Below are 23246 nucleotides of genomic sequence, written 5' to 3' on the forward strand. Positions count from 1 at the left end.
TGCCTTAGCTCTGGAACAGGCCGTGTGGTAGAGGTTTCTAGCCCTACGGTACAGTTCCTTAGATTGAGGATCATAGTGCTTGCGCCACTTCCTCTCAAGTCCCTTACACTTAGTTTTTTCCAGCTTCAGTTCTTCCGTATACCAAGGAGCCGGGGGCCGATGGACATTCCCTCTGCACCTTGTAACGGGTAGGCAAATATCCACTGCACTTTGTAGCCAGGTGTGAGCTTCCAGCGCATTGATCTCCATATCATCACCTAAAACTGGGGGGGATACCTGTAGAGCATTCTGCAATTTGATCATATCTATCTTTTTCCAGTTTCTCATGGAAATTGGGGGCCGGGCAGAACCTAGCTTCTCAGGTTGTGTAAGCGTAATGCTAAAAAGCGTTAGGAAATGGTCCGACCAACAAATAGGGTCGGTTTTTAACCATTTCAGCTCCTGTATATTGGAGATAATGGGGTCCAGCAAGTGGCCAGCTTTATGCGTGGGGACCTCATTTCTCAGGGACATATTCAAAGTGTTGAAATCTTCCAGAAGATTGGAAGCGATGCAATTAGATTTATCCTCAAAATGGAGGTTTAAGTCCCCCAATATGGTCAGATTTTGGGCATTTAGGAAGTACGGGGAAATAAGGTTAACCAAATTTGCAGCCCATACATTACCATTACCCGGGGGGCGGTAAATTAAGAAGCCGGAGAACATAAAATTAGGGTTCAAGGATAATTTAAAAAATGCAGCTTCGCATCCAGGGATATTGACCGGTTCAAAGTCACAGTTAAAATCCCTATCGAAGATCACAGCAATACCCCCGCCAACCTGTCTTTCCCTGTCTGCTCTAACAATAGCATAGTTAGAGGGCAGAGCAGCGGCTACATCGGGGCCTGAGCCATCGTGCAACCAGGTCTCTGTTAGAAATATTGCGCAGGGTTTTTCTTCCATGAGGAGATGGTGAATATCAGCTTTGTGTTGGGGCAGTGATCTACAATTCACAGTGTAAAAAGTAAACGTACGAAAATTTACAACAGAGGCTGGAGTAGGTGGCCTAGGCTTATGTAAGACTTCTGGATAAGGTTGAATATTTGTAAGTGCAAAAGCACAGTGAGGGCACACATGAGTACCTTTCAGGGAAGGCTTTAGAATGGAACAGTTATTGATAGTAGTAGGGCGCAATGCCCATATCTGGTCCACTGTGATCCTACCTGCCTCGGAATTTCGTGCCCCGTGTCCCGGCCAGACACGGACGGGCACAGACGGGCTGGTCTTAGGCTCGTCTTTGGCGCAGTCCGAGGCGCCTACCCTGCGCGCCATCGCTGCGCACTGGGGCCGACGAGTAGCTAAATACCCTTCAGGAAAGCGGACGTCTAGAGCGCTAACCGCTCGAGACTCCGTTAGGTGCCGCCCCTGTCCCGCCCTTCACAGCCGCGATTGGCTGGGGTGCCGGCTGTTTCAAACGGAGCGAGAGCAGCCCCCAGAAGAGGATACAAGTCCCTGGTGAGTGCGAGTGAGTGCTCAAATTTGACAGGGTGAATACTAAAACACAGTAAAGTCACTACAATGATTAAAAGTATATTTAAAAAAATCGAGTTACAACTCGAGAACACAGGGTAAAATTCACGAAATTGTCAAGTGTGCCACAGAGATTTTACACGCTTTCAATGTAACAGGCTCGGCGCCCAGCGGGGAGTGAGCTGCCACCAGACTCCTACCGCGAAAGCGCCAGCCTCCTCGCAACCTAAATACCCTTCAGGAAAGCGGACGTCTAGAGCGCTAACCGCTCGAGACTCCGTTAGGTGCCGCCCCTGTCCCGCCCTTCACAGCCGCGATTGGCTGGGGTGCCGGCTGTTTCAAACGGAGCGAGAGCAGCCCCCAGAAGAGGATACAAGTCCCTGGTGAGTGCGAGTGAGTGCTCAAATTTGACAGGGTGAATACTAAAACACAGTAAAGTCACTACAATGATTAAAAGTATATTTAAAAAAATCGAGTTACAACTCGAGAACACAGGGTAAAATTCACGAAATTGTCAAGTGTGCCACAGAGATTTTACACGCTTTCAATGTAACAGGCTCGGCGCCCAGCGGGGAGTGAGCTGCCACCAGACTCCTACCGCGAAAGCGCCAGCCTCCTCGCAACCTAAATACCCTTCAGGAAAGCGGACGTCTAGAGCGCTAACCGCTCGAGACTCCGTTAGGTGCCGCCCCTGTCCCGCCCTTCACAGCCGCGATTGGCTGGGGTGCCGGCTGTTTCAAACGGAGCGAGAGCAGCCCCCAGAAGAGGATACAAGTCCCTGGTGAGTGCGAGTGAGTGCTCAAATTTGACAGGGTGAATACTAAAACACAGTAAAGTCACTACAATGATTAAAAGTATATTTAAAAAAATCGAGTTACAACTCGAGAACACAGGGTAAAATTCACGAAATTGTCAAGTGTGCCACAGAGATTTTACACGCTTTCAATGTAACAGGCTCGGCGCCCAGCGGGGAGTGAGCTGCCACCAGACTCCTACCGCGAAAGCGCCAGCCTCCTCGCAACCTAAATACCCTTCAGGAAAGCGGACGTCTAGAGCGCTAACCGCTCGAGACTCCGTTAGGTGCCGCCCCTGTCCCGCCCTTCACAGCCGCGATTGGCTGGGGTGCCGGCTGTTTCAAACGGAGCGAGAGCAGCCCCCAGAAGAGGATACAAGTCCCTGGTGAGTGCGAGTGAGTGCTCAAATTTGACAGGGTGAATACTAAAACACAGTAAAGTCACTACAATGATTAAAAGTATATTTAAAAAAATCGAGTTACAACTCGAGAACACAGGGTAAAATTCACGAAATTGTCAAGTGTGCCACAGAGATTTTACACGCTTTCAATGTAACAGGCTCGGCGCCCAGCGGGGAGTGAGCTGCCACCAGACTCCTACCGCGAAAGCGCCAGCCTCCTCGCAACCTAAATACCCTTCAGGAAAGCGGACGTCTAGAGCGCTAACCGCTCGAGACTCCGTTAGGTGCCGCCCCTGTCCCGCCCTTCACAGCCGCGATTGGCTGGGGTGCCGGCTGTTTCAAACGGAGCGAGAGCAGCCCCCAGAAGAGGATACAAGTCCCTGGTGAGTGCGAGTGAGTGCTCAAATTTGACAGGGTGAATACTAAAACACAGTAAAGTCACTACAATGATTAAAAGTATATTTAAAAAAATCGAGTTACAACTCGAGAACACAGGGTAAAATTCACGAAATTGTCAAGTGTGCCACAGAGATTTTACACGCTTTCAATGTAACAGGCTCGGCGCCCAGCGGGGAGTGAGCTGCCACCAGACTAAGGTGTCACCTTCCAAAATGCAAAATGCAATACTGTTGCCAAGAAGTGACCTATCTAGGTCATCTCTTGTCAAAGGAGGGAAGAAGGTTGACCCCAGAGAGAATAAAAGCAATTACGCAGATGAATGTTCCTAGCACACAGAGAGAAGTGCGTGCGTTTTTGGGTATTACTTCATACTGCAGGCAATAAATCCCACATTTTTCTCTCTTAGCAAAACCGTTGGTGGCTCTGACTGGGAAAGGTGTTCCGAATCCAGTGCCATGGTCTGACGAATGTCAGCAAAGCTTTTCTGAGTTACGAAACGCACTGTGTTCAGCTCCTGTGTTGGGTACACCTGACTACAGTAAACCATTTACACTCTATGTCCACGAAAGAGAAGGTTGCGCGTTGAGTGTCTTGACGCAACAATTTGGTGATAAACAACGCCCTTGTGCGTATTTTTCATCAACATTAGATCCGGTAGCCAGAGCGTTGCCTAGTTGCTTGAGAGCTACAGCGGCAGCTGCAGCGTCCATTCGACAATCTGCTGGTTTGGTCATGAATAACATGTTAGTGGTCATGGCTCCACATGCCGTGGATACACTCATGAACCGAACAAAGACGCAGCACCTCACCAGTGCTAGATTATCAGGCTATGAGCTGACACTGTTAGCAAGTCATATTCAGATTAAGAGATGCAATGTATTGAATCCAGCAACATTGTTGCCGACTAGTCAGGAGTCGAGTGATTCTGAGCCACATGACTGTTGTTTTAGAACTGAGGAAGAGACAAAAGGACGAATTGATCTAAAAGACACTCCGCTATCAGACCCAGATGGCACGTTGTATGTTGACGGGTCTTGTTTTAAATTGGAGAATGGTGATGTAACAGCTGCCTATGCAGTAACGACTTTGAGTACGATTGTGGAGACTGCAAGAGTGAGTCAGAATTCTGCCCAAGCTGCAGAATTAATTGCATTGACTAGAGCGTGTGCTTTAGCTAAGGGAAAGAGAGTGAATGTGTTCACAGATAGTCAGTACGCGTTCGGCGTAGCCCATAGTTTTGGCCGATTGTGGAAGGAAAGAGGTTTTATTACGTCCCATGGGACTAAGATCCAGCATGGTCAGCTAGTTAATGACTTGTTGGAATCTCTAACCTTACCAATGGAAGTTGCGATTGTGAAGTGCAGTGCTCATCGAGCAATCACAAATGATGTTGGTCAAGGAAATGCCTTTGCTGATGAGACAGCAAAACAGACAGCTAGGAATCCGATGAGTGGGATGTATGTTGCAACGTCTGCAAGATGGGTTACTGATTCGGGAATGTGTAAGGACACAATGGAAAGTGTGAGAACGATTCAGGAAGAAGCGACTGAAGAGGAAAAGCTTGCATGGAAAGAGAAAACGGGTAAATTGGACTCGAATGGATGTTGGATTGATTTGTCGGAACAACAGCGTTGTATGTTGCCTGATGCGTATGTGCTTGCGGTGGTAACGATGGCGCATGGAGCAGCGCACATCAGTTCTAAAGGGATTTGTAAGATGTTGGCTCCAGTCTGGAAGAATGATGGAATTAGTAAGTGTGCAGAAAGAGTGGTGAGAAATTGCATGATATGCCTGATGCATAATCCTGGCAAGGGAACCTCCACACCTGCTGGCCACTTCGCTCCTCCTTCTTGCCCCTTTGAAGTGATTCAGTTAGACTTCATTCACATGGATCGATGTGGCAACCTTAAATATGTTTTAGTGGTAGTCTGTGCTTTTTCAAGGTGGATCGAAGCATATCCACTCAAAGATAATACTGCCTTGTCCACTGCCAAAATTCTCCTAAAGGAATACTTCCCCAGGTACGGTATGCCACGGATTGTATGGTCAGATAATGGAAGTGAATTTGTAGGGAAAGTTATGCAGAGTGTGTGTGCAGGCTTGAGCATCAAGCAAAAGTTCCACAGTGCGAATCACCCCCAGTCAGCAGGTTTAGTTGAAGGCTATAATGGCACCCTCAAGCTGAAACTGGCTAAGATACAAGCCTCCACGGGCTTGTCCTGGCCAGATGCATTACCTTTGGCCCTGTTATCCACAAGAGCGACTGTGCATTCTCGAATAGGGCTTAGTCCCTATGAGATTGTGTTCGGTCGCCCTGCTAATATTTGGGGGGTACCAAGACCTAGGGAGTTTAGGCAGCTGGAATACCCAATGCTAATTGATTATCTTTTTGACTTGACTGCTAAATTGAGTCTTATTCACCAACAGGTTTTCGATGCATTGCCAAAGCCTCCGGAAAGTCCAGGTCATCAGCTGAAACCCGGAGACTTTGTTGTCATAAAGAACTTCGGACGGACCAGAAATCTTCAACCCAAATTCGTTGGACCGTTCCAAGTACTATTGGCAACAAGGACTGCTGTACGTGTGGCCGGTAGAAAAAACTGGGTCCACGCGACACATACTAAGCGTGTACCCCTACCACTCCCTTATGATAATTGGATTAGAAAAGGAATTGGTGCCTTAGAAACAGAACCGGTTCCAAACTACGTTCCTTTCAGTGATGCAGAACTGATAACTGATCCACCGAAATCTGACTCTTTTTCTGAAGCTGCTTCTTTGAACACTGACCAGAACACTGCACCAATCGAAAATTTGCCCTCTGCGAACTTGAACACTGTCACTCCTGCTGAAAACAGTCTATTTCCGGATCAAACTACTCCAGGAAAACTGAGATACAACCTCCGATCTCATTCTAAAGACTAATAAAGCAGGAAACTGCCTATTTTTCATACTTGATCTATTACATTGCCTCCAGCCAGGAAGTTTGCTAAATATTTTGCATTTCTCTGTATATTTCTATTGTGCTTATTACCTTGCCGTCTGGGTAGCTGTAGGGTCGTGGCTTTGTGCCTAGTTGAATCTGCGGGGCCAGACACAAGGTCGGTCTTTCTGTTAGTTCTGGGAACTCCCAGGGCTGGTAGAGGCATTTTCAACTACGTACATACCATCAGTGGTCACGAGCGGTTGTAGAAGATGGAGCTTCCTGGGCTGCACAGAGAGAATGTAATTTATGTTCGCAGAAATAGACTGTACAAGATTCTTCATAACAAATGTTTTATGATGCAATGCGCAATTACGTTTTTAATTGTTTTAATAATGTTGGTGGGTGGAATCGTCTTCGGTATTCATTTGATTTTTGCACCGGTAACAACTACAGTACCTCCCCTTGATCCTGTTTCTTCTACTGTTGCTTCTTTTCATTCCTTTCATCCGTTCCCCGAACACGAGCAAGCTCGACGCTCAGAATTCATAAATAACACTTTTGTACAGCTCTTGCATCAACACCAACTGGTAGTTAACACAACAGACTGCTGGGTATGTGGTCTGATACCACACACTGTGGATAAAGGCATTCCCTACCTGGTCTTGCCTTTTAGCTATAATGGATCATTTCAGGCCTTTCAGACTATATTTGTTTATGCCCTCGAGATCTATCCCCCGCGTCCACCACGTTCCGCTAAGTATAACTCCGCTAATAAGGCTTTAGTCAAGGGAATCATTGACATGATTAAAGACGTCAATAACACCCCATCCTATCCTAAGGATGAGCTACGAGTATATCTGAGTTGGAATTCTACGGAGTATCGCATTAGTTTGGGTGAAAGCAAGCGTAAGAGCTCCACTCCAGTTTGGGTCGTACCTCACCGAGGTCAAGTCTGTCTGCAAGGTAATGGGAGAAATCCAAGAGCTCGGCTAGGGAAGAGTGACTGTGTTGAGACTTATGTGTATCCGTCTAACTCTTCCCCTGCCTTTCTAACTGCTAACGGTACCTACTTCATTTGTCAGGATAGGGCATATACATGGTTGCCTGCTGACTTTTCAGGTTCATGCTATATTGCTCGACTATTGCCTCCGACATATACTGCTTCCCCAGATTATCACAAGACCAGAGTAGCAAGACGTGTTTTCAGCAAAGAAGATACCGCTGGTCAGGAAGCCGGAGACTTCTTCAAAGGTTTCCTTCCGTTCTGGGGGCCTATGGCCATTAGTAGAAACCTACGTCAACTAACACGGGTAGTTGAATCTACTATTACAGAAACTGCGGGTGCCCTTAGTAATTTAACAGCTGAGCTCCAGGCGGATCGTCTCATGACGTTACAGAATCGTATGGTTCTTGACGTAATACTAGCAGATCGAGGTGGGGTATGCAGAATGATCCAATCGAGCTGCTGTGTTTTTATCCCCAATAATGCTCCGACAGTGTATGAAGCGATCTCTAAGCTTCACAAGATTTCCGACTCTATCCACGTAGATAAGGGAAACTGGTCCTTAATGGAATGGCTTTGCACTCTACTATCAGCGTGGGGATGGAAGGTTCTGATGGTCGTTGGCATTATCTTAGTATTCCTATTCTCGTGCTGCCTTATTATCCAATGTGGTCCCGCTCTGTGTAGCCTCTGTGCTGCAACCTGTCTTAGAAAACCGCCTGTATTTGGAGACAAGGTGCGAGAAAGGATGATGATGCAACAACATATCACTGACCTAATGAACATTGAGATAGACTCTGACATAGACTGAGTAATTGCCTATGTAAGGGCAAAAGGAGGGTCTGAGGTTCCGTGACGATTTGAACCCGTGTTTTCAACATTATCGTAAACTCATAATTTTGATACCGATGAACCGCAAATGATCCATTTAGCATATCCTGGTGTTTTCGCTATGCTACGAGCAAGAGCACTCCTGTTATAACCACATTTCCGATACACCGATGGCATCCATTTTAGATCATGGCATCCATCTTGTATTCTTGCCCTCACATAGTCAATGGACACGCAGTGACCTCTGATCACCTCATTTTCACTTAAGGACACGTAGGCTTTAGCCGGCGATTCACCTTGCTAGTGACACGTGCACCTTAGGACAAAAACGCTGTGGCCGCATGACTCGGCAGAAGTTGTCTCCTCTGCCCGAGGCCAGTCCTGCTGGTAGCCTTGCCCATTTACGACCCACAAACATCTCTTATCCTGTTTTTCTATCTTCTGCACCTGGCTCTGCTCCCTTCCTTCTGGGCCTTTATTAGGGGGAGGTAACAAAATTTACGATGAGGCGGTCCGGCTCTTGAATGGAAAGATGACATGGGATTATGATGGAACAGTGGGAGCCTCTCGTTCGTAAATGTTTTGACATCAGATATTGTTGACGATTCCTGTGTAACACCAAATATTTATTGTTTAGGACATAAAGTTTGAGAAACACACTAGTATGTGGAGAATGTTGCCCCCAGCTAAATATTTTGTATTTAAGGAGCAACCCACTTAGTGCAAATCGAACAGGCTCCTAGAATCTGCCCGTGTGTAGTTTCTGTGACTTCTGTGTCCCTGCAGTAATAAACCTTTGGTCTTTGACGCCACCATCGAGAAGCCCGTGTTTCTGTTCATTTGTGCACCGAGACAGGTAGAACTCAGGGGTCTTCGGGTGTTGTCCCTGACACCTCTGGACCGTAATTAAAAGTCCAGAACTCCAGGGGAGACATTAACGGTGGTGTGGGAGGGGTTTTGGAAATAGACAAATAACATGCCTGCAGTCAGGGAATTGACACTGGGAGTGAGGGTAGCCAGAGCTCTCGAGTGAGGGTGGCCAGAGCTCTTGAATGTTCCTCTTGCATAATGCGGAAGTCAGTACACATCTGCAGCTTAATGTGACAGGCCATGTCTTGCTGACCCTCACATGTCCACATCAAGTCCGGTGGTCCAGCTACAGCTGTAACAAGACTGGGAGGGGATTGGGTAAAACATGAGGGGTGTGGTGCCTCGTGTTTGGAGTCAATGTTGGTATCTGCCTGGCAGCTATGATGAGGGGGACTGGTTGCAGGGGATGCAGCTGGAGGCCCCGATGAAATGGGGGCCTCTAGAGTTTGGGAGGGGCTGATGGCAGGCCCAGGTTGTGTAATGGCCTGCCCCGAGGACACATCACCAAAAGTAAGTGGTGAATGGTCCGGGGGGAGAGTCGATCTCCTCCCCCTCCTGGCCAGAGGTGTCCAGTTCTTCTTCCCACCCTTCAATGTCCTCAGCCTCCACCGGGCCGGTAGCACCAGAGGTGTCTTCCTGCTCAGTCCGGGTGGGCGCAATCCCTCTGCCTCCTTACGTAGAAGGTCCCGCATCATCCTCTTCTTCCTCACTTGTGGCTAGAGGTCGGGCCACCAGCACACCAAAGATGTCCCGCTCTGAACCAGGTCCTGCTGTTGGTCCTTTTGGCCAGCTAAGCCCAATGAAATGTAAGACAAATCATGATGGGGTGGTTGTACACGTCAGAACAAGACACATATCTATATGAGTCAAGGGCAGACTTTGTTCTCCTCTGATCACACTATACAGTTGTCAGTGATTAGGAGCTTAAATTAGGTGTATGTTCACTGTCATCTCTAACCCCAGGCGGAGCTGGCATAGTGCCACTACACAGAGTTTGCAAATGAGATTGTGGCTGGGACAAGGGTGGGTGCTGACACAACATCACACCCCAGTTTAGTTTTCTCCTCCTTTGCATTATGGTACATGTAGTCCATATTTAGTGCTTAACACAAGAGTTGTCTGCTGTGTTATGGAAAATTAGGGGGGAAGCAGTGCTGTGCATCCCAGACAGATAGTGCCAGATTCACCCATAACATCGTCACTCACGTTGTGGGCCCATTTGTGGGGTAGTCAAATCTGTTGGGGGCAAAAACTATCACAATGCAATAATTAGGCCCTTTTGTGATTCAGACACCCATTCTCGTAAGGTTCGGAAAGGTCTCTCTGAACATATACATTGTCTCCTCTGAGTCAATAGATTCTTTAGGGACATCCACTACACTGATTCATGACATGGGCACATGACCTGATTCTGGTCAATCTTTGAACTCCGGTCATCAGCTGTGGTTTACATGCAGTTAGTGTGGTTTGCAAAGTAGTCTCATGATGGAATTTTTGGACAGAGTCGTAATTATTCAACTTTCATCATTGACAACATACTGCAAACCACATTTTATCCATGACAGAACAGGTTGCTCATGTGAAAAACGTGAAAACCAGCTGATCACAGATTTGAATACCCTGACCTCTGTTATGTACAATCGTCCAGTTTCCTGGATTCAGAGCTAGCCGAGGTACAAGAGGTATGTGTAAGCCATTCGTTAAAGCTATAATATGAAAACACAACAGGCTAACATGATCTTGCACATAACTTCAGGGGAGTACAGCAGCACACCCCCTGTACGGTCAAGACATCTGAATCGCGACTTCAACAGACCAACAGACCAAAGGTGCGCTCTATGATGGCTCCAGTTCGTCTGTGTGCCCTATTGTACCTACGCTGATGTTGGATGTCTGTACGGTGTGAGGAGTTGTGGGGAGAGTGCATACGAAGCCTCGTCTGAGGAGGGAAGAATGAGAAATTGGTTACATTTCCCTCTTTAATTTTCCCAGAACATGATCTATATTTTGGTACATGAAGTGTCTGTTGAAACTGTGTGTGTCGCTTGATGATTCTAATTGTACAATAGTTGTTAATGTAAGGTGGCATTCATACATTTCATTTACACATATCCCTCACTTTTAGTGCTTGGTACTTACCCAATAGCCACAGGTTGCCAAATTCTCCTGCAGCCATCTGCCAGGCAAGAGGTAAATTGCGAAATACTAAGCTGTAATGGGTACTGCCTAGAAACACTGCATGCACATCAATGAATCTCCCACTGGCATCACTGACAGCCTGCACATTGATGGAATTCCATTGGTGTCTGTTGCAGAAGATGTGTACAATACAGTGGGGTGGCTGAAGGGCCACGTGGGTACAATCAATTGCACCCAGCACACTTCGGAAGTGAGAAATGAGATAGAAATCTCTAGCTCGCGTTTGTCTCATGTCCAGTGTCTGGAGCATTCGTATGTGGAGGCAGGCTCTTGAATTGATACAGCTAAGTACCTGATGTAAGCACCGTGACTGTCTTGCCTTAGAGATGCCCACAAGGTCACTGGTGACCCTTTGGAACAACCCTGTTGCAAAGAAATGGAGAGTAGAAAGTATCTTAAGATATGCTGAGATGGCATGGGAGCTGCAGGTCACAGAATCAAGTTCCTGCTCCCACTCACATACCATCTCCAAGATGACATCTAGAGAGAAACAGTATCTGGCCCTGACATCAAAAAGGTTTATCCTTTGTCTGAATACCCTCTCTACTATCCTCCTCCTCCTTCTCCTCCTCAAGTCTTCCTGCTGCATGGCAAGGGGCTGAGCAACAAACACATTCAGCGACATGCTGGAAGATTTGTGTGTGTTTGCTCATCTTTCATTTGTGCTGCAGAGCTGGGATTGGCTGTTGGGCTGCAGTGTTTCAGCTGGAGCATGGTGGGAGATTGTAGGCACTTGGAAAGGTGTTTAGCATTGATGAAAATGATCATCGGGCCCAAATGCAGATATTCTGTCCCGCAGGTGGAAATTCCGGCCCAGGTGCGGAAATTCCAGCCCAAATGCGGGACTTCCGCTCCCGGTGCTGAAATTCCAGTCCGAGTGCGAACGTAAAGTTAGGAGGCATAAGTGATTTCTGTGAATACCAAAAATCCTAAGTGCCTTCCGTGAATACCAAAAACCATAAGTGTATTCTGTGAATACCGAAAGTCATAAAGTTAGGATTTTGTCTCAGATTAGTTCTGTGAATCGGTCCCTGTGTGCGCAAAAGTGATTCAGTAGTGCAGACAACACAGTGCTCACATAGTAAAAGTATAGACAACAGTTATAACACAAAACACTGTATATTCCCCAATGGTTGTATACACTTTCAAGTCCTTAAGTATTTAGGGTAGCTTTCATAAAGTTAGAAAGCCCTCTCTGTTGTTTACAGGTGTCAACATTTGGGGGGTTTTGTCGACGTTTCAACCCCATTATCTTTCAGGATGTAGTCATCCAACAACCACACCTATTAAATAAAATGCGAAAGAACCGAAGTACCAGCGCACTTCACAATCAAAAAATTTCAAAAGCTCCACTGCCTGAGGGTGCTGGTAACCACACAATCGTAGACTCACCATCAGTGTGCACTTTGGTACGGTAACTCACATCTATTCAAACATGCAAATGCGAATCAAATAAAATTCTACGTGAGCATGCAGACCACATTTCTTGCAAAACTGTGCCTGGTGCCTGCATAACTCATGAGATGCTACTCAGTATCACCCACATTCAATAAACGTGATAAGGCAAGGCCGCACCAAAAACGAATGGCCAACGTATTCCAGAGGGTAGTCAAGGAACTGGTGATAATCCACAGGCGCTTACAAGTCGCGGTGTCTGCAATCCTATATAAAATAATTGCGTGAGAATAATTTCACAAATAACTAGGCCTCAACTTCACAGATGAACCAAAAAGTCAAGCATCAAAAGTAAATGTGGGCTGTACGTCATGCAATCAACGTACCAGCAGGAGACCTCCGTACTCCTTGCAGCAAATGTACCGCTTGCGTCTCAGATGTGTAATGAAGATGCAGCAGACGTTATCCCATTATCTATGTTCCTCTCAATCTGGATACTAGAATGCTACTCAACGGGAGCCATCTTGTGGGTCTGGGTCAGCGTAACACCTGGGCAACTGCCCCGCAACAACAACTAACAAGGTGGTATTCTTCGAAGCAGTCAACTGTATAGGGCCAACTATATAGTGCTAACCTCTGTACCAAAAATGCTTACTTGCAAAATTGATTGACCAACAGTGTCTATGGTGGCAGAACCCAGATCCCCATCAATGTGGTAATCTCAGTCAAAAGCAGGCAATTAGTAATTATGGTAACTTTGCGATTAATCGCAAACATCTAGTTACACATGTTGCTGACATGCCTAAATATTAACAGAAATTGCCCCAAGCATCAGTTACACATGTTGTAGGAGTGTCCTTATAATATATGATCCAATATGAGTCCTGTTCTTCAATGTACATTAACACAAGATGTATCATGATAAGTACATTTGTACACTAAAATTGCACCAAGTACAATCTTTGCATGACATTGGTGCCTTCAAGTCCATTCTTGGTACTGTCCAAGAGGTTCATCCATTTGCAGCCTCTGATATTCAGTAGGTTTGAGATATCACCTCCCCTACTTGATAAGGAGATCACCTCCATTACCTGCCAATATATGTCTTCCTTGGTTTGGCCTTGTTCCATGAAATGTCGTACCAAAGGGGCACCTTCCATCTGGCATCTTATCCGGCTTCTATGTTGTGCGATGCATTGCTTTACCATTTGTGTCGTCTGTCCCACATACAGTTGCTAACAGGGACATTGGAATATATAAATAACATTCCTTGTATGACAATTTGAAAGGATCGTAAGTTAAAGACCGTGTTGTACATGGTCAGATATTTCGTGATGCTAGTGAACTTGCACACTGCACAATCAACACACTTGTAGTGCCTTATTACACCTGGGAGACCCCGTAATGATCTGATGTCACTCTTGTTGGTGGGTTCCTTATATGCCATTACCACATGATCTCGGATGTTTTTATTTCTCTTAAAGGCAAACAACAGGGCTTCTTCACGTGTCACTCAGTAGGGTGCAATGCCTGTTGATAATGTTCTTGACTTCATTACTACCTGGAGAGAATGTACTGACCATCACCACACTGTTCTATTCCTCATTTCTTGATCTGGGGGTGAGTAAACCTTCCCGGTGGCGGAACCATGCTCTAATAATTGCCCTGGAGATGATTCTTGTGGGGGTAACTTTTGTCTAAAAGTTTCTGTTTGAGTAATTCTACTACCTCAGAGATTAGATCAAATGCTGCATCAATAAGTATACTTGCCCATACCGCTTTTTCCCCCTCCCAGATTTGCCAGCTCACAGTGTTAGTCTCCCTCCTCTGTGGCTCGTTCTTGGGGGCCAACATATTGTCCCGTCTCCATAGCCTACGTTGCTATTTTCCGGAGGGTACCAAATCTGTGCCAGATTTTCTCCAACTTTTTGGGCAACCCCTACCTTCATATGTTACTTTTTCGGCGAGTATGCGCTAATCCATATCTTTTTCCAAGTTTCAACGTCTAGTGTGGTCACCCCATAAACTGGTGATCTTCCTCTAGGCTATACTTAGGCCCCAATTGCACATATTTTCCAATAACTTGGGGCCTCCAAGTCTCCACACACATTTAAAACATATTGCTTTGCCTCTTTGCTTGAGACTGTTCACCCAGTTTGTTCCATGCATCTTGTGAGTTGTTTCCGGAATGTCTAGATCTTCCTTCCTGACCATATCCTTGCAGTCACAGGCTCGGCATGGCTCTCTCCATTTTCATTAAGGATGTTTTAGGGTAGTAGGAGTGATGCAATATTCGGAACTGAACTAATCTGAACTGTGAATTTATCGCTATTTCTCTAGGGGCCCTCAATGCCTCCTCCCGCTCGTCAAATTTTCCTACTTCCCCCTCACACTATGTCAATAGCTTGAGTAGGGTATCAGTTGAATCATTTTGTATATCAGGGATATGGTTTATTTAGGAATTGAGTCCACCAGCAGTCTATGTTCCTGTGTGGAGGATTCCTCCAGCTCCTCACCCTTGGGTATGGTGGCCATCAGCCCCAGGGTGTAGCTGTCCTGCAGGTATCTCTGAGTTTCACTGTCAGTAATCTTAAAGTCTGTTTTCAGTTCCAAGAGGAGCACCCCACCCACAGGTCTTTGACTGTGGAGATGCCTATTAAGTCCCAAGTGTTGATTCCCTACAGACTCCCCAATGTCTTCAGCTGCGTCCCATCCCACAATGGGGTCATCTGTGTGAGTTTGATCCCCCAACATAGATAGTTAGTCACTTCCTACCAGAGCTTAATCACCGCTTTTTCCATTGCAGTTAAAGATTGTCTCCCATGTAGTGCCGCAGGTATCCCCTGTCACTCATCACCTATCTGTCCATTCGCAATGTTGGCAATAAAAGGCCCAGTCATTGACCGTTGACAATTGGGGCACCCAGTAATATTATTGAATGTCCGGTAGGGCGATACCTCCATCCCACCAGCTCCTAGTTTATTTGGTCAGGGCTATCCTCACTGAACTGTTACAATTTTAAGCCAAACGCGTATCCATTGCAGCAACCCAGCATAGCTTGAACATACCACAACCTCACAATTGTGCATCTCAGATAATATCAGTGTAGAGAACAGTATGTTGATGCAATGTACAACTGTTAACCTCAGTGGAATGAATTAAAGGGCACAGCCCTCGGCACGTGCCTCCACACCCACAGTACACAATAAAGATCCCTTAGGGCATAGGACACCTTTTATTTTCCACATTAACTACGATGAACCATTATTAACTAACAATGGACAAACCAATCTTTACTCAGATGGAAGAAGTGAACTATACAAATGCCCATAAATTTGTAAAATACAAATTTGTCAAATGTGACACCCAATATAATACATAATACTTTTATTATTATTAGTGCAATTTGACCAACTACGCGGTACCCAAAAAATCCACACCAAAAAGGAAGAACAATACTTGCGACCCTACCTGTGGTACTGCTTTCAGCTTGAATCCCACACTCCTTCTTCCAGTCTTTTGCAATAATTGGGGACGCCAAGTCTGAAAACTTCTGGAGGCTGCAGGGTGTTCCACAGTCTGGCAGAAGCAGTGCATGAGGGTCTGCCCCGGTGTCATTACGATAAAACATGTCAATGCTATATTGGCTGGTTCATAGGAAAGAGGAGAAGGTTAGAGCAAGCAGCACATTGAAAGCATGGTCTAAAATTCACCTCACTTGAAAGTAAATATTGATAACATCAATAATAGCAAAGCATCATCGTTGCTATAATTATTACATGCACCTCAGAGGCTGTAGTTCAAATCATAACACTGCAGTACCACTGAAAGTTAACAGATGTCACTTGTGCTTTCAGTTGCAGGCTAGAGCAAACATACGTGGTTGGAACAGTGACGGCTGGTATGGAACAGGGGTGGTGCGGCAGGTGAAAAAAATATATAACACTTACCTCTGCACGGCCGCCGTCTCTTCTCCACTTCTCTTCCTGACTCCCGGAAACAGGAAGCTCACAGGCTCCCCTAAGCCAATCACAATGATGCTGTCTCCAGCATGACAGCAGCGTCATGATTGGTCTGAGCAGCCTGGTTCGGTGCTCAGACAGGTAGTGGGAGCCTGCGCATGTTCTCCACTCAGGCTTTACAATACAGTCAGGTGGAGAACATGCTAAGTGCGCCTGACTATTTGGCCGGCACAAGACAGCCGGCCAAACCGTCATGAGCACTTAAGTACACATATTTCCTCCTCCCCCTACTTTGACAGCCCAGCCTCATCCCGCCCTGACCTGGCTTGCCCTGAAAAATTAAATTATAATAACATTGTGTTATTATAATTTTGTTTTTCCTTTTATGCACTGCTGAAAAGCAGAGGAGTAAAATGCCTCTGCCTTAGCGGAGGAGCCGCCGCAGAGTTGGAAATGTCCGATGCAGTGTGGCATTTCAGGGACGAAGAGGATGTCATACCTGAGGTTTTCAGCAAAGCGATGATCATGTAGAATCATCTGCCCCTGGAGCCCTTCATATGTATCTTGATCCGAAGCATTATTACAGGGTTCTACAAAGACATACTGGGCTAGTTTCAGTCCCAAACTGCAATTTCAGTAGAAAGGCTGCACTTTTACAACCAATGTGTACTGGCAAAAATTACATGAAGTTGAAAGGATCCATGGGTGTCTTGGCGCTATAACTCTGCTTATTGTCTCTGTGATAAACATTATCGGACTTCAAAAGTGATGCAATGAAAATTATTGGTCAAACAACCAAGTTTTCAACAATTTTCTAAACTGAAGTAATGAAGGTGAAGATCTAATCATCATCGGAAGGGTATTCCAGAGTCTGGCGGCGGTGTTCGTAAAACATCCATCACCCCATGTGACCGTCCTGGTCCGTGGCACTGCCAATTGGTGAAGCTGTTCAGATCTAAGTGATCTGTTAGGTTGATAGAAAAAAAGCTTCTGTTTAAGAAACACCGGGCCAAGACCGTTTAATGCTTTGAAGGTGAGGCACAAGGTTTTAAATCTGATCCGATTTCTCACAGTTAGCCAGTGGTAGTTCCTGATTACTTGCTTAATAGATTGAAAGTTGGGAGTGCCAGATAATAGCTTGCTGCTGCATTTTGGATAAGTTGTAATTTGGCCACCACCCGAGATTGAGCGTTTGCAAATAATCCATTGCAGTAATCCAAGGACGAAAGAACCAAGGAGCTCACCACTGTTTTTCTTGCGTTGTCTGGAAGAAATGGTAAGATTTTTTTGAGGAGTCTAAGTTTGTGAAAGGCTGACGATGCTACTTGATTGGCATGGTTGGCAAAATTCAGCTTTTTCGAAAATTATCCCTAGGTTCCTAACCTTTTGAACGGGTACTGGAAGAGCTCCAAGTGGGGGGGGGGGTGGGGGGCACCAGACTGAAGACCACAGCGGAGATAACTTTCCAAAGATCATTACCTCAGTTTTCTTTGAGTTAAGTCTTAAACAGTTCCCCGCAATCCACTCCTTAATTGCCAACATGCCTTCCTGAAACCGAGCGGCTACTTCTTCACCATCATTCTTGATGGCAAGCACCAACTGGGTGTCATCGGCATATGTGGTAAGGCTCATCCGGTAGTTTTTAATAACCCTAGCTAAGTCCGACACATAGATGTTAAAAAGTGTCGGACTTAGAGATGAGCCTTGCGGAACGCCACATGGTATATGTACATCTCAAGGTCGATGGAAGAATAAATAAGTATAAAAGTGTCTAAATGGATTATTTCTTTTTTTGTAAAATTGATTGTATAACTGACTGATTAAGTGTATTTTAGTGAATACATGGGTTAGTGAGTAACTTTTAAATATGTAAATACCTGGATCAGTCTCTCACTTTGTGTAAACGTGGCTGCATGGGTTGGTGAGTAGCTACATGAGTGTCTATATGGGTTATTAGTTGTTTTTTTGAGTATCAGTATGAGTGTATGTATGGTTCGGTGGGTGGTATTACTTAGTGCATAGATGAATGAATGAGTGACTCACTGTATGTGTTGAAGACAGCATGTATGCAGGACTGTATAGGTGGATGAGTGTATATGGGTGTGTTAGTCAGTGAATGACTGTCTCAATAGTGTCTTTATGAGTAACTACATATGTTTTAGACTAGTATATGTGAGTATTGGTGTATATAAGTGAGTATATGTGAGAGTGAGAGATTGGAAGAGTTCCTGTAGAAATAAGTAGGTGTTTCTATCTATAAGTGACTGTTTAAGAGAGTAAGTATGTGTAAGTTTCAGTAGAAGTAAGTGTGGTAGTGTGTGTATATCTGTATATGCAAGTAAATGGATGTTTTATACTTTGCATGTGTGAGTATGTGTGTGAGTAACTATAGATGAGTGGTGGTGTGTAACAGGATGTATAGGTGTATGAGTACATATCAAGAGTGAATACACGTATGAGTGACTGTATAGGACTGTTGGTGAATGAGTGGATGTGTGTGTAGATCTTGGAATTACTGAATAGGTGTGTTTTAACTGGTATTGGTATGTGCATTGTTTTGAAAATGTTAGTTTGTATTTTTGAGTGTGTATCAAAGGTTATATTAGGCTGATAGGAGGTCTGCCACTCTATCACAAGGATGATGTCATCAGTGATGTCATTAGTGATGTCACTGACCATGTCATGAGTGATGTAATATGTGACGTTATCAGCAGTGCATTGTGGGCGCGCAAGTTATAGTTAGCTGAACTAACTTACTATAACGGGGGAATTTTAATGGTTTTGTACGAGTGAAATGTCCAGCTAACTATGAAGCCCCTGAAAACTATGGTTTTTCAGTGAATTTCTAAGGTTTTATAAATGCTAATTTCTAACTATAACGTGCCTGAAACCTATGGTTTTTTCAGTGAATTTCAAAGGTTTTTTAATTGCTAATTTCTAACTATAACGTGCCTGAAACATATTGTTTTTTCAGTGAATTTCAAAGGTTTTTTAAATGCTGGTTTCTAACTATGCCTACAGAGAAAGGACATGTGAAGAAAGAAAAAAAAGCACAGAGAGAAGCAAAAGAAATGCAGAAAGAAGCAACAGAAGTCCTCAAAGACGAAGAAAAGTGCAGCAAGAAGGAAGACGTGCAGAAAAAACAAACAGAGGAGCGGAAAGAGGCCTTGTTGCAAAACCATCCTGTACCCTCAACTTTTTCAGAAGGGTACTGGTGATAACTGACTCTGACTAACCAGTCCTATAGCCAAGACACTTAGAATACAGTGAAAACACCTACATACACTGGGGAACACTATGCGTTGGGGTACCCCTGTGATTACCATGCCTCCTCTGTAAGCCCCTAGTACATAATAGGGCAGGGGGATTAAAACTACGTCTTAAAACGCGCCACAGGGCGCGTTTGCACACTGGTGAAGGGAGGGGCATGTGCTTGATGTGACATGTGTGCAAACACACCCTGTGGCCGTTTTAATTTGGGGGATTTAGTCCCCTTGAATCCTGAGGGTCCCTAGCGTCCAACTAGCCAACTAGGTAGCTCCAGTGAGCGCCACAGAGCTGCGTTGCAGAGAGATGTAAAAAGGGGCACTGCCTGGACCACTGCTCTGCAACGCAGCGCAGTGGTGCTTACTGGAAGCACCTGGTGGGCTAGTTAGCCCCCAGGGGCCCTCAGGATTGAAGGGGAATTATTTCCCCAAATTAAAACACTCCACAGGGCGTGTTTGCACACGCCACCTCGGGCCCCGTCCCCTCCCTTCCTCACTGTGTAAACACGCCCTGTGGCCGTTTTAAGTTGGGAGATTAATTCCCCTTGAATCTTGAAGGTCCCTAGGGTCAAACTAGCCCACTCGGTACCTCCAGTAAGCGCCGTTGCAGAGAGGTGTAAAAAGGGGTACGCCTGGACCACCTTTCTGCAACGCAGCGCAATGGCACTTACTGGAAGCACCTGGTGTGCTAGTTGACGCCCAGGGGCTCTCAGAATTGAAGGGGAATTATTTCCCCAACTTAAAACATTTCACAGGGCTTGTTGGTACACATCACCTCAGGCCCCGCCCCCTCCCTTTGCCACTGTGTAAACGTGCCCTGTGGCCGTTTTACGTTGGGACATTAAGTCCCCTTGAATCCTGAGGGTCCCTAGGGTCCAACTAGCCCACTAGGTACCTCCAGTAAGCGCCACAGAGCTGCGTTGCAGAGGGGTGTAAAAAGGGGTGTGGCCTCTGAAAACCTCTCTGCAACGCAGCTCCCTGGCGCATACTGAAGGTACATGGTGGTCTAGTTGACCCTCAGGGACCCTCAGTATTGAAGAGGAATTAATTTCCCAACTTACAACTCGTCAGGGGGCGCGTTTGCACAATGGTGAAGGAAGGGGGCGGGGCCTGAGGTGACATGTCTGCAAACACACCCTTGCGGAAAATCAATCGTCTTTGGTTTTTTTGGACGAGAGAGCAGGTTTCCTGCTCTCTCTTCCAAAAACCAAAGCAGTTTGCTATGGCAGGGCGGGAGCCGCGAGGCTCCCACCAAGCCATAGCAAACAGCAGTGTCCCGGTGGTGGGCACCCCAGGACACTGCAGGAGCCGACCCTGGGGGTGGCGGTCCTCAGGGCCATTACAGGCTCCAGGAGGGGGGGCCACGCGGCCCCCCTCCCAAGATTACCAAAGCCCCGGAGAGGTGGTGGTCCGGGGCGTGTTGGGGGGGTTCGAGCCACCCCACACAGGTTTTTTTTTTTAAAAAGCCACGGGGTGAGCCCCCCACCCATGTATTTCCGAAGCCCCGGGGGGTGGTGGTCCCCAGGGCTGGGGGGGTTGTGAGTCCCCCACAAATATTTTCATAAAGCCCAGGGGGGTGGCGGTCCCCGGGGCTTGGGGGGGGGCTTTGAGCTTCCCCACCCATTTATGTTTGAAGTCCCGGGGGTGGCGGTCCCCGGGGCTGGGGGGGCTGTGAGCCCCCCACACATATTATAGACAAGCCCCGGGGATGGCGGTCCCCGGGGCTGGGGTGGCCCTCTGGGCCCCCCATTACATTAAAAATATTGCCCCCAGGACTGAGCCCACCCAGGGACTAAATAGGGACTAAATAGTAACAAAGCGTTTTTTAGCGGAAGGATGCGCGGATCTTACGTGGGATCCCCTGAGCAGGCTTAGGGGGTCAGGGTGTTTCTATCCTGCCCCCTTTTCGTGTTTTGCGCATTGTTTCTGTTTTCTTGTGCCTCGGTTCTACCTAGGCACAAGATGGCTGCCAATACTTCATGATTTGGAGTGTTGACAGCCAATTAGCATGAAGCTCGTGATCGGGATGGTGCGCGGGTCTTCCGCAGCCATAGATATCGAAACTTTTTTACTTTTGCTTTTCTCAGAAAATACTGAACGGTTTTACACCATTTAAAGGGTTCTTTCTGAACCAAGGGCTACCTTTTTGCCAAATTTGGTGTAATTCTGTTCAGCAGTTCGGGCTGTAGCCGTGTCTAAAGTTTCCATTGGGAAATTGCATGGGGAAAACACGTTTTGGGACCCCCCTTTTTTCTCTGCCCATGCTTGACGAATCACCCCAAAATTTCAAGATAGGAGCGGACCGGAGCGTCCACGAGTTTTGAAATTTTCGGGAAGATTCTGCAACCGGAACCAAAGTTATTGGGAATAGAATGTTGCGAATTTCCTACGGAAAATAGGTCCTAACTATAACTACCTACAGGTGACCGCCAGTAGGTAATGTAATGTTATGATATATATATATATATATATATTCACAGAAAAAACCATAGGTTATAGTGGATATATAGTTAGGAATTTGCATTTACAAAACCTTGAAAATTCAATGAAAAAACCATAGGTTATAGGCCATATATAGTTAGGAATTAGCATTTACAAAACCTTATTTTACTCGCATAAAACCATTGAAATTCCATATATAGTTAGCTAACTATAAGCGCTAACTATATATCGCGCACCCGCAATCCACTGCTGATGATGTCACATATTACATCATTCATGACATGGTCAGTGACATCACTGATGACATCACTGATCAAAACAACCAGTGATTGTATGTGTCTGTAAAGTTTAAATATGTTTCACATATTGAAGAATGAGTGGATGTATAAGTGTCTGGATGAAGAATTTAGTAGGTGCATGACTGACTGTATGAGTGAGTGATTAAATGTGTCTCACTGAGTACATGGGTTAGTGACTAAACTGTCTTAATTCGTGCATCAGTATGTTTGTTGTTGTGTAAGCTGCTGCATGTGTTGATCAGTAGCTATAAGAGTGGCCATATGGGTTATTGATTGGTTGCCCAAATATTTGAATGGGAGGCTGAGTGTGTGTGTGGGTGGCTGGGAGGTGCGTGACTCTGTGCATAGATGTGTAAGCAGTTGATTCACTAGGAGTATGAGTTCAAGAGTGCATGTGGAAACAGCTATATGGGCGGTTGACTGTGCATGGGTGTGTTGGTGAGTGAATGGATTTCTCATTGCTACATGTGCAAGTAAGTACGTATGTAAAACACAATACATGTGAGAGTTGAGATATATAAATAACTGAACATAAGACCCAGTGAATGTGTGAGTGGCTGTATCGATCACTGTGAGCTTGTATCAGGGATTATATAAGAGAGTAAATATGTGTTATTATATGTTTGAATAAGTAAGATGTGTGTAACTGTATAGTTGAGGAAATGGAGGTGTGATTGATTCTTTGCATGACTGACTAGGTGTGTGAGTAACTCCATGGATGAGTGACAGTCTGTGAGTGTCTGTTTATACTGAGTGTATGTAAGGTTATATTAGAGTCTGAAGAGGTTCATTGTATTATCACATGAGTGATGTGATCAGTGATGACAAATGAGATGTCATCAGTGATGTCATTTGAGTTGTCATCAGTGATGTCATCAGTGATGTCATTTGAGATGTCATCATTGATATCATTTGAGTTGTCATCAGTGATGTCATTTGAGATGTCATCAGTGA

At 45.7% G+C, this 23246-nt stretch overlaps 1 protein-coding gene across 2 annotated transcripts in view; it reads right to left on the reverse strand.

Moving 5' to 3' along the window:
* The window catches only part of LOC147658893 (prostatic acid phosphatase-like), a 300334-nt gene that overhangs the window by 19156 nt on the left and 257932 nt on the right, over positions 1-23246 (reverse strand). For both annotated transcript variants that reach the window (XM_086952051.1, XM_086952050.1), the window contains exon 10: positions 15795-15970. In XM_086952051.1, coding sequence (XP_086808177.1) covers positions 15795-15970 — 176 coding nt within the window. The remainder of the gene's footprint in view (positions 1-15794; positions 15971-23246) is intronic.

This window comes from Lissotriton vulgaris, unplaced genomic scaffold (genome assembly GCF_964263255.1).
Source record: "Lissotriton vulgaris unplaced genomic scaffold, aLisVul1.2 SCAFFOLD_1219, whole genome shotgun sequence".
Classification (NCBI taxonomy): Eukaryota; Metazoa; Chordata; class Amphibia; order Caudata; family Salamandridae; genus Lissotriton; species Lissotriton vulgaris.